The sequence below is a fragment of the Maylandia zebra genome, linkage group LG7 (assembly GCF_041146795.1).
Source record: "Maylandia zebra isolate NMK-2024a linkage group LG7, Mzebra_GT3a, whole genome shotgun sequence".
In the NCBI taxonomy this organism is placed as follows: Eukaryota; Metazoa; Chordata; class Actinopteri; order Cichliformes; family Cichlidae; genus Maylandia; species Maylandia zebra.
The window spans coordinates 10,937,974-10,950,587 of record NC_135173.1 but is presented as its reverse complement, the minus strand read 5'-3'; the positions used below and the strand labels follow the sequence as shown (position 1 = coordinate 10,950,587).

Below are 12,614 nucleotides of genomic sequence, written 5' to 3'. Positions count from 1 at the left end.
TCATTGTTCCAGTCTGTCTTTTTTTACATTTCTATTTTTTAGCAGTTTTGTATTTTTAGCTGTCAACAATATTATTTGCTAAGCATAATGTCAGTATAAGAAACAGGGAGGGTATCAAAAACAACAAGACAGCTAAAGTCAAAATGAAATGGATTTATAATATTCCTGCTGCAATATATCAGTTACATAATGGTAAGTCAGTGTCAATTTCCTCCTGTTTCAGCAAAAATCATTATTCCTTCTGTCAGTCACCATATCTATTTCTTTCTGTCATTGATTCACTCATTTATGCACACACACGGACACACACACACACATGCATACACATATCCACTGCCCGATGTCTGGTCCTCAGGGTGTTGTTACCTGTCACTAAATCATTAGTCTCTGATATTACCCACAAATCCCTCCTCATTAACAGTAGCCCAGGGACTAAGTTGGCATTTGGTCACGGAAGATGCTCGCGCTCGTTCTTCACAGCAGGTCAGGTCAGACGATTGCTGATGGCTGCCTCTCTTCCTTTCCTTTTTTGCTCTCTCTCTCTCTCTCTTTCTGTTTTTTTACCCTTGTCTTCTCTCTTTCCCACACCTCTCACACCACAAGCCTCCACCACATTTATCCAACCTGCTCAGCCATGTTTTGCTGGCATCAATCTTTTAGCCAGCGTCAGTCCAGTGAGCAAGCCTGAGTAGTAAACCAGAATAGAAGACAGTCCGCTGGGATTAGAGCTTGAAGATTAGTCTTCTCTCTTGTGTCGTCACTAATCCATTCCCAAGGCCTGGACCATCACACACACATATAAGAGCTGTTGTAATAGGATCACGGCAGAATAGTGGAATTTGCGGTAGACTGCGTTCACATTCATGTGCAGGGCCAAAAAGGCAGTCTTACAATGAAAGAATATGGCTTTTTCTTAGTCATTCCACAGGTCTCTGTATAGCAGTGTTTATTTTTTTTTAATAAAGTAATTAAATCAGATAAAACTATAATTCTCTGTCACGTACCCTTTATGAGATCATTATTCTCTAAAAGGCAAACACCTCACATTCGTGCTTAGCCCCCCACCACCCGCCACCAACACCACCACACACACACACACACACACACACACACACACACACGTTCTCTTCCTCTCACTTTCTGCTCCTCACCATCCCACATGCTAGACCCACCTTCTTCACTTCTGCTTTAGATAGATTATGTGATAACAGATTCCCATCTGCTCTACACAGTCAGTCATGTGAACTTCCATTGTGTGTTTTGGTGTTTTGTGTTGTGCATGTGCCATAGCCAATATTGTATTGCTTTCCGGTCCAGCAGAGATGTGTATGTCTGTTATTGTCATTCTAAAAGGAACTTCAAGGCTGCCTGGTTCCCTGGAAACGCACACAGACACACATGCACACATACTGATCAAGGCAGACATATAGTCAGGGCTCTTTTTGCCCCCCTGCTTGTCTTTGTACATCAGTGTTTCAGCCTCCCTATCGGCCATCTCGCAGAGATGCATTGATTAGTTGAGATCGATGAGGTGCAGTATTGTTTCAGAAGAGTTCTGCTACACAATAGATGTACTGGGAATGGGACAGCTGGCTGCTCTGCTGTCCCATGCCCTTCCTGCACTATCATTAGAAGTTCTTTTTGTGTTTTTAATTTATTCTGTCTTTTTACTTATTGCCATTGGGAGTTCTTTAAAAATGCCTTTCCTCCTCACTCCTAGGCACTCCTGAAGCAAACTCAAACATACCTCATTTTTTGGGGGGTGGAGTATTTGTGCATGTGTGCACTGTGAGTTGGAAATAAGCAAGTCTCACCTTTAAAAAAAGACGGTGAGGTTGCCTAAGCTCGTTTCTATATAACAGAATCTTGTTTCCATGGGTACCAAATCGTTGAGCTCTGAGGATGTGAAGCAATTAGTGGAGCTTGATGAATGTGTCTGTTTACCACTGCCTGATAACAGCCAAGGCCAGGTGGTAGTGTTTGTGTGTCTGTGTGCGTGTGCTGCATTTGTATGATGTGTTGAATTTGCACACATGTTATAATTGTATGAATAAATTTCAGGTCATAACTCCTGTCCTGTCTGTTACCCAGTTTAACACACTGGTGAAAAACACGGCGTGCTTCGACCGTCTGGTTCAAGCCAACGTGAGGAACAAAAAGCTGCTGAAGGATGCCGTGCAGAACATCAGCGCTAAAGGAATTACAGACTACACAAAGGGCTTTGAGTTTGCTTTTAAGCAGCTCTCTGCGGTAAGAAAAACGTGTTATTTTGTCTGACTTTGGGCTGAGAGAGTGCACAAGTTGTAAAGCAAGTTTTGAATGAGTGTTGCCTCCATTTTTGTTGACAGCCTCAGATTGTTGTGTTTTACTGCCATCTGCTGGTTAAATGTGTTGCCTCAACTCAACTGCCTGGTCAGTGAAAGAAATAATGCAATGTTACATTTGATTGACGAGAACCTCAGTAATGATGGAACATTTCCAAATAATACCTCCTACTGCTATTTCCTGAACACATTTCCTTCATCTGATAGAAAAATCCATGAGGTCAGAGAAAGGTGTGAAGGAGAATTTATAGCGACTCAGGAAAAGAGAAGCAAATGCACCTGCAATTTTGCCAACTCCTTAATAATGTCCAGAAGATGAACTACAAAATGTGCGTCTTGGTGATCCAGTGTAACTCGTTTTCACCCCCTTGTTTAGAATTTCTACTAATAAAGTAAAATTCGCTCCAACCTTAAATGCACCTCAATCAATTTTATAGCTCATAATCTCGATTTGAGTCTGTATAAATCTACATTCTTCATGCATTTTTGGCAAGAAGCAGATTTTATTGCAGCAGTGGAATGTTCATAGTCCACCTGTAGGTTTAACAGCCTGCTGTTGAAAATTCAAAACCTATCAGCAGGTTGTTGCGTGAAATAGCTTTTAAAACGCTTTTAATTAACATTTTCATGATCTGTGCCACTTTGTCAGGTTTGTTGACGCTATAAATTTTGGGATGTTATTGTCTCACTTCCTGTCATAAAGGATGGTTCAGTTTATCCGGTGCCAAAGGAGCTAATAAAGGAAGCACTGAAGCACATTTCAGTGTAATTAGACATTTCAAACCTCTTATTATAGCTAACACACAGAAACGTCCAGGACAGTTCCCTCAATTATGAACTTTCCTAATTGAAATTGACTATTCAATCCCATCCCTTACTTTTTACTGAATAATATTAATGCAGGAGGTTAGAAGTAGTGCATATTTGATAGGATTCAGAGTAAGATGCTTAGAATTTCTGCCAATGAATCTAAGCAGCTGTTCATAACCTTTTCTGCTGGACAAAGCAAAAATATATGTCACTATATGAAATGCAGGTGGATCTTCATAACAAAAGGTTTTATCTATTGGGTGAAAAACGTAGGATTTGTCTACTCATTTATATATATATATATATTATATATATATATATATATATATATATATATATATATATATATATATATATATATATATATATATATATATATGTATATATGTGTCATCTTCATAGATAGAGGCTGCATTGTGGTGGAATGGTTCACACTGTTGCCTCGCAAAAGAAGAAGATCCTGGGCTTAAATCTGCTGTCTGAGACTCCTACAGTACCCAGGCTTCCTAACAGTATAAAAAAATGCAGGCTTTCTCTGGGATAGAAGAAAACTGCCTTTAACAATTTTTTTTAAGTTGTGTGGAGTATTGATTATCCAAAATGGGTGTTTTTGATGAAAATGCTAGATAAAATCTTATCTAAGCAACAATGCAAAGCAAAGGCTTTAGTGAATGCCTGAATATTTTTATCCAAAAGAGTAATTGATCCATGTGCCCACAGCATATGTGGCTAAAAACATGACAAATAATTAATCTCCATGCTTATTTTCTTTGATAGACTAATGTGAGCAGAGCAAACTGCAACAAGATTATCATGCTGTTCACTGATGGAGGAGAGGAAAGAGCCCAGGCCATATTGGAGAAATATAATGCTGACAAAAAGGTATACAAAAGACACACATACACACACGTTTCTATCATTATAGAGGACAGTTAACTTGCATAAATTCCTTACTTTCTCAAACTAATTCTGCCATACTTTGAAATTTAAGGATTAACATGTTGGGGACTCGCTTTATGTTCAGCAGTGGAAGTGGGAGCAAATCGATTTACATCACACATTATGAATAATACAAAAACACACCAACAAACTTGTGTGGTGCTACCTCTTGGAACTCCCTTTGGGTTGTGTTTTCTGTGTGCACATTCTCTTTATGGAAAATTTCTTCACAAGGCAGATGAGGGTGTGAAACTAAGGCTTCACACAGTTTCCAAAATAGCTGTGATGCTGTGCAAAATATGAACAAAAGCAGAACTGAATGCCTCTGCAAAGGAACCAGGCTAAAGTATGAAATTTCCATTTCCTGCTTTATGCTTCCTAAAAAATGTAAACTCCTAGATTAACATGCGAAAGCCAAATCATTGCATTTCTGATAATAAAACTTGAAACTCAATGTTTTTTGAGCCCAAACTCATTTAAGATGGAAAACTTTCCTGTGGTCTGACAAATTATTTATCTTATTCTCTCCTGGTCCCCACATTTTCCAAAATTCTTTGAGTTTCATCATTTCACATGTTGTTTTTGTACTATTTTCAAATAAATACAGGTTCTAAATGGTCTGTAACTCATTTCATTTATTCATACAAGGATTTACACAAGGTTGCATCACATTTCAACATGTCAAAACAGGAAAAAGATTACATATGATGCTCAAAGTCACATGATCAAAGACAGATTTCACCTTTATTTTGTGTTCAGCTTCAAATGTGTTAAATTGATTAATAATTACAAGTATTTACATTAACTTTTTGTAAAACAATTTTTCTTTGTTGGTTTTTCAACATTGTAAGAGGTAACATGGAGAGATTTTTTTTAACCTTATGCTTCAGGTTAGGATCTTCACCTTCTCAGTAGGACAACACAACTATGACAAAGGACCCATTCAGTGGATGGCCTGCTCGAACAAAGGTACAACACTGATCCCAGCATGCATCTGTGCTTAATCTGTTCTTAGTATTAGATAACATTATGTTCTACTGAAGAATTATTTCTATGATTAACTTGGAATATTTAAGGACACCATAAAACATGCTAGAAATGCTCAAAGGGCATGAGCACAGGACATCCTTGGCCAGATGACGGAAATCTTAACAGGAATGGCTGTCTTAAATGAGCCTTGTGAGACTAATCAGAAAACAATCTCATCAGTGATGCACAAGCAAGAAATCTGGATGGCAGTTATTTCATCTATTTATTTGTGTCTTGTAACTCAGCTGACACAATCAAATGTTATGATGCAGTAAATTAAACTGCAGATTTACACCCTGCATCATTTACTCCTACATGGTGTTTTATTCATACCTACACACTATCTATTGTTTCCTAATCATCTATCCAGGTTATTTCTATGAGATTCCATCCATCGGAGCCATCAGAATAAACACACAGGTGATTTTTTTATTGTGTTTAACATTAATTAATGTTAAACAATGAACAAATATGTTTTATTTGAAAGAATCTGCAGTATTAAATGATGTTATGTGTCCAATTTAGGAATATCTAGATGTCCTGGGAAGACCTATGGTTCTAGCAGACAAGCAGGCCAAACAAGTCCAGTGGACTAACGTATACCTTGATGCTCTGGTATGTATTTTGCAATTTATGTTACAAATTCTTTTTGTTTTTTTAATGAAAAAATCACCCATTTTGCTCCCAGTCTCATTTGCTCAAGAATATTGCTAAATAGGGCTTTTGCTTTATTCTCGATCAGGAGCTTGGTCTCGTCATCACTGGAACGCTACCTGTCTTCAACAGAACCAAGACCATAGATAAAAGAAACGAGGAGGTATAGTAAATGAATGCATGAACACATCACGTGAGGGCTCGTATCTGTCCTTATCTTTTCTCTCATACTTCCCATTAGCACCAGAATCAGTTGATTCTTGGCGTAATGGCAATTGACGTGTCTCTTGATGACATCAAGAAGCTCACACCACGCTTCACAGTGAGTGTACCACCCATACCCGTGTGTGATCACATGCATGGAGACAAATGCGTTTGTTGTAAAGGAGCAACTTTACACGACTTGCTCAGTTGTAAAGCACTTGCTCGGATGTTTCCCTCTGGAGCAATTAGTGAGTGATGTGATTCATTAGATGGCTTGTTCTTTTCAAGTCTGTTTAAAAAAGGTCACGCACTGATAAGACTGCTTTTGCTATCAGTTACTGGTCCTTTTTCCATTGTGTACTCATGTTTTTGGACCAGTGGAGCTGCTCTTTTGTACAGTGCCTTGACATGTCAAAAATCTAACATAATCATGGGATTTTATGGACTCACATATTATATTCTCTTTCCTCTGTACCTCTTTTGCATCAGATTGGTCCAAATGGTTACTACTTTGCCATAGATCCCAATGGATATGTGCTGCTGCACCCCAATCTCCAGCCAAAGGTATGGCGTCTGATCTTGTACATAACTTTGTGTGGCTGAGTAGGTCCATATCTGAAAGCATTAAATTATATCTATTTATCATGGTTTCACAGTAACTGTTTGCACTCAGTAAATATTATTCTGGTTAGCATATGGTGCGGTCTTCTTTCAAACTTTCCCATGTTCACCACGTCACCTCATCAGTCTTCATAAAGAGAATCTATCCCTCTGTTAGAGTATGACTTGCTATCATCAGTCCTCAGATATTGGCTAGAAGGTCACTCTCCCCTTATGGGATTAAATAGATATATAGACTTGGCAAAGAATATTTTTTAAGAGTAGCAATTACTGCATTCAGTCTCAATAAAAAATAATTTAATGTTTTAGTTTTAAAAAAATTAGATAATACATATTTAAAGCTGAAATATGGAGGAAACGCTTCCATATAAAGCAACCAGAATGCCACCGAGCATACTAACTTTCAAGCTGCTTTTTTTGACCTGTCAAAAGCTCCGATTCATCTTACAATTCCTCAAAGAAAAGCACTAGTGCTTCTTGCCACAGGCATGTATTAAGATGTGGCCCATTATGAGTTAGCAATAACCTCACAGATGGTCTCTGCCTACTTTTCAGCAAATCTCTGTGCATTTCACTACTTTCAGCCAGAGGCAAATACACACTCAGAGCCTCCATTAGGGCTTTATTCTGCCCAGAACTTTAGAAAAGCAACTCTTAAATCCTTTAAGACACACTTGCGCTATCAATCCACTGTCCACACTCAGCTCCATTAAGGCAAGGCAAGGCAAGTTTATTTGTATAGCACAATTCAACAACAAGGTGATTCAAAGTGCTTTACAGAGACATTAGAAACAAAAAACAAATAAAAAGCACGATTTAAAATGGATTAAAACAAGCAAACAAACTAACTAACTAATTAACAAACAAATAAAACAGTATATAAAATCAAAACAGATAAAATCAGAACAGTAGATAAAATCAGTAGTTAAATGTAAGTTTTGAAATTTAAGCTTAAAAGTGTGGATTTGGTGCTTTATTCAAATGCAGCTGAGAATAGGTGAGTCTTCAACCTGGATTTAAATAAACTGAGTGTTTCAGCTGATCTGAGGCTTTCTGGGAGTTTGTTCCAGATATAAGGAGCATAAAAGCTGAATGCAGCTTCTCCGTGTCCGGTTCTGACTCTGGGAACTGATAAAAGACCGGATCCAGATGACCTGAGGGATCTGGAAGGTTCATACTGGGTCAGGAGGTCACTGATGTATTTTGGTCCTAAATCATTCAGAGCTTTATAGACCAGCATCAGAACTTTAAAGTCTATCCTCTGACGGACAGGCAGCCAGTGTAAAGACCTCAGAGCTGGACTGATGTGGTCCACTTTTTTGGTCTTAGTGAGGACTCGAGCAGCAGAGTTCTGAATGAGCTGTAGTTGTCTGACTGATTTTTTAGGTAGACCTGTAAAGATGCTGTTACAGTAATCAAGCCTACTAAAGATGAATGCATGGACTAGTTTTTCCAGGTCCTGTTGAGACATCAGATCTTTTATCCTTGAAATATTCTTGAGGTGATAGTAAGCTGATTTTGTTATTATTAAGACAAACATGTATGGAGCCACTTATTTTAAATAGTAAACATCAGAAAAATAAGGCAGCCCTGGGCTCAAAAAGGTTATACCACCTCAGCACTGAGTATTTTTATGAATCTTGATGTATTTCTGTCATTGTGTTTATTGCAAAGCTATATAGTGTTTGTTTGATCTGTTTTGCAAACTTGTGTATGTTTCTTTTTTCTTTTTAGTCTCAACAAACAAAAATAATTCCTCCATCTCAAAAAACTTCAGAGAAATCAAAGTGTATCTCTGTATCTTTTTTCATAAATTTCCTAGAAAAGAATCCGTAACAGGAAGCTCAGACTCAATAATAAGTATGCTGTCACTTTTCATGAGGTGAGATAAAGTAGATGCACTGTAGTTTGCAGAAGTAGTCATGTAGTGTTTTCTGTAGATGAAGAGATTTCAGTGATGAAGAAGCAATAACCACAGGTAAATATCACCTTTTGCAGAGGGTATTACTGCTCCTTTTAGTAGTTTGCAATTCTGTCTGAATCACCTATGCGGAAGCCATTCTACTTTATTCTGTTGCTTGTGATTATTGCTCTGCTGCTATATATATTGTTTGTTTTTGCCATTATGCACCATCCATCAGTGTGGGTTTATTCTGTCCCAAGGCTGGTTCTGACAAAAGTGAAAAATAGTTAGTCGTTTAAAACATATACTATTTTTAGTTAAACTGAAAGATGGCAGCATTACATTAATAAAAATATACAGTGACGTTAATCCAAAAAATTAGACATATGATTTTTTTAACCTTTGTAGAGAGTGTATTTGCTGCATTTGCTATTCTCCAACATTTCCATGGCTGCTTGTACTTTCCTTGTATACGTGAGGTGAACAACTACACAGAAGCAGACACTGTTTTATCATTTTACTTGTTTTCTGCTTTTTTGTATCAGTAATGTGACAATATGAGTTTAGATTTCTTCAAATCTGTATAAAAAGGCATGGAAGCCTAAAGCAGTCTTACTGTAATAACACACATACTGTGCTCAACCATACATAAGCATCAAAGTTATTCTCTGAATGACCTCATGTTCACGTGGCATTCAAGCAAGCTATTTTCCCATCAGCCCACCACACACTTTTTAAATACAGTATGTAAGGCTTATTGTCTGAATGGGAGATTGTATGAATACTGATGGGGCCCTCTCTTTCTTTTTCTCTCTCTGTCTTTCACACTGCCTCAGCTCTCTCTGTATTTGATTATGTTTGTGCATATTTCATATTCATCACGCAGACCTACCCTGCTGCTAGAGTGTTTTCATTCTGATCTCACACCCCATCTCTGCTCACTACATTGTTGACATACAGCGCTCCCCTACTTTGTTAACCTTTCTTTTCTAACTCCTTACGTCTCATTTGATTTTTTTCTTTGCCGTTCACACCATCCACCGTTCCCATTTCCCTTCTCTTCATTTTCTTTCCTGTCTAACTCGTGTTTGATGTTTCATTCTGTATCACCCAGTGTTGTACCTCTTGATCTTTTATTCTTTCTTTTCTTGTTTTCATGCTGAGATGCTTCGTCGTCGTCATCTTCCTTTCTTGCTTCAATTTATTTCACTTACATGTAAGAACCTTGACTGATGCCCTTTAGTGTAAATGATTATTCTAGTTAGTTGCTTTTCTTGTCCATGTGCATTTCCCACAGTAAATAATACTTCATTTTAAAACTTAAAAAAAATCACAGTTATTCTTCTGTATCCAACATAGCCGACTTTACAGTCAAATTCTATGTGTTTTGAGCTGCAGTATGGCTTGCACAATGTATACCACCGTGCAAGAATCTATATAGAAAACATCACTTCAACACTGCTATGCTCTCACCACCCAACCCTTTATTTTGAGTGAAGAACTATGAAGGACACGCTGGTATCAGATTCCATGTACTGCTGTTTTATAGAGAAGCACAAGATTACTGCTACTATTTTATACCACCATAAAGCCACTCAGACGTATAGGGTTTTTAAGAGAGGACATTCATAGAGTTCAGTGTCACTTTGTATCAAATCTGATTTAGCTGTGTCTGATGTCAGATATGCTGTCAAACTGCTACCATATGTTAGCCTTTATTTTTTATTCCCAAGATTTAACTAGATTCATGTGTTGAGGAAAATTAATGAACTGACCCAAAAAGAACATCTCAAATAACTGATGTCTCGTTCGTATTAGTAACACCTAAATGCATATCTGCTGCCTACCTACCCAGTACTGTAGTACACCATCTGTTATACCATCTTCTTTTTCCACTTAAGGGTTTACTCCTTAACAGTTTTTTCATAAATCGTAGATCTTTAACCATGCTCTAAAAATGTTCCCAAAACTACTAAAAAGCACACTTTTGTTAATAATGTTATTAAAGTAAAAAATCCGAGGGTTGTTGTGTCATTGTTTAAGTATCTAAACACAAACACAATAATGCATATTTGCACATGTTTACATTTTTTGTTAGGGTTTTTTGTGCCGTTTATATGAACAAAACCTTTTAAAATTATGGAATAATGTGTTGTATAGCCTTTCTGACCACATCAACCCAGTCCCTTTAGACACATAAGTAGTTGTGGGAGCCAAATTCAAAAGACCAGAAGTGCTCACAACTATAAAATTAGCTTTTAAGAAAAGGAAACAAAGGGAAGTGACACAATATGAACCTATTCAGCTAAACTGCACATAAGAAAATTAACAGAAAATAATGAAGTGAAGCAGACTGTCTATGAAACTGTGCAGAATTGTTTTAGTTTGATACGTGTCACTCTTTGGGAAATTGCAGAAAGCTGTGTATAAGACAAGACAGATTTCCCTTTTTTTTTAAAGTCAGCATTAATAAAATATAATTCTTTTTGGTGACTTTACTATTCTTAGTGATACACTTTGAAAAGGTTGATGTAAATGTAGATGAAACTGTCTTACTTGTCCATCCAAGTTACAAAATGCAGAAGAATCTGTGGTAGACTGATGATGAATAACAACTGCAAAATGGTCCCCTGGAACATTTTTCTATATTAGCTCAGTAGACTTTAGATTAATTGATATGTCTGAGTGAATTTTATATTACAAAACTCATAATATATTATTTCGAGCTCAGCTAATCAAAAGTCTATAGTTAAATCAAAATTCTCTTTTGTTTTGATTACACTGATCCTGTCAGTGTGATCGATTAAGCTGTCCTTAGTTAATCTAAAACTGTGCCTCTCTCTGAGTGAAATATTATTCTTTCCACAGAATCCTAAATTTCAGGAGCCTGTTACTCTGGACTTTCTGGATGCTGAGTTGGAGAACGACATCAAAATAGAGGTGTAGTATATAGAAGCATGTCAATCCCCACCAAACAAACACTTACACAAGTCAAAGTTTGCTACACAAACATACAGATAAGTATGCTGTCATGTCCTGTCACAGGTTACTATTCCTAGTATCTGCAAGTGATTTTCCAGGTTGTCTGACTAACTTGTTTATATGAAGCCATGAGACAAACTGTTAAAATGATCTATTATTATCAGTCAATCAGATTTTTTTTTTAAAAAAAGTCTAACTGTGGTGTTTGTTTGTCTCGATGTGTAGATCAGGAGGATGATGATTGATGGTGAAACAGGAGAGCGCACCATTAACACTCTGGTCAAAACTCAGGATGAGGTAAGGCAATATGCTGAAGGGGATTAACATATTACAGTGCAGTAACTGGTGGAAGTTTTTAAAATCGGCAAACCCAGCCACAAGCTACATTATATCTTCAATGCAAAATTATATTAACTTTATGAATGAGGCACTGAGAAATGCTACAGGTACTGTAACTGAAAATGATTGAGCCATATTGACATATTAAGTCAGCCATCGGAATAAATATGTATTTCAAGCTTTCTTAAATGTTTACATTTATTACATTTAAAGAGTTACAACTTATGTAGAAACATTTTTATCTCCTGCTACAAGAAAACAGTTTTTGTTCTTGCTTGCTATAACGAAGGTCCTTTTACGTGAGGATATTTTGGACTATTTTTGCACCACAAGTGAGGCGCTAATGATGTGACAGAGCTCCTGGTTTGGGATGAAAATAGTTTCTTTGTAACAAATTTATTTATTTTTCCACAACTAAAAGGGAGCTTGATACATAACTTTACCATTTACAGAACAATTCTGAATTCTCTTTTTTGTATGCACCATCTGTTGCAGAGGTATATAGATAGTGGAATCAGGACCTACACGTGGGCACCAGTCAATGGAACAGACTACAGGTGACACATATTACAAAAAATGTTGTATTATATATATATTTTTAAGGATGCTCGAGCAGTTTAATGTAAGCTCAAACCCAGTTAGCACTGAGACATCAAATATTGGAAGATGCTGCTGTACCTAAGCCAACAGGGGTCACTCTCTTGTTTCTAACACCAGCCTCTGTTGAATGAGAAATACATTGAAGAGATCACACGTGTAGTCCACCATAAATGTATTCCGGAAAAACAACTCGTTGGAAAGCATCCTTT

At 37.1% G+C, this 12,614-nt stretch overlaps 1 protein-coding gene across 4 annotated transcripts in view; it reads left to right on the top strand.

Annotated features, from left to right (window-relative positions):
- Positions 1-12,614, top strand: part of LOC101476728 (voltage-dependent calcium channel subunit alpha-2/delta-1) — an 81,261-nt gene that overhangs the window by 45,208 nt on the left and 23,439 nt on the right. For 2 of the 4 annotated variants that reach the window (XM_076885731.1, XM_076885730.1), the window contains exons 11-22: positions 2,092-2,250; positions 3,912-4,016; positions 4,964-5,042; positions 5,473-5,522; positions 5,628-5,717; positions 5,845-5,919; positions 5,998-6,078; positions 6,450-6,524; positions 8,404-8,463; positions 11,368-11,424; positions 11,692-11,763; positions 12,301-12,362. In XM_076885731.1, coding sequence (XP_076741846.1) covers positions 2,092-2,250; positions 3,912-4,016; positions 4,964-5,042; positions 5,473-5,522; positions 5,628-5,717; positions 5,845-5,919; positions 5,998-6,078; positions 6,450-6,524; positions 8,404-8,463; positions 11,368-11,424; positions 11,692-11,763; positions 12,301-12,362 — 965 coding nt within the window. Of the gene's footprint in view, positions 1-2,091; positions 2,251-3,911; positions 4,017-4,963; positions 5,043-5,472; positions 5,523-5,627; positions 5,718-5,844; positions 5,920-5,997; positions 6,079-6,449; positions 6,525-8,403; positions 8,464-11,352; positions 11,425-11,691; positions 11,764-12,300; positions 12,363-12,614 lie in introns of all 4 variants that reach the window. The other 2 variants (XM_076885733.1, XM_076885732.1) reach the window with 2 other exon arrangements.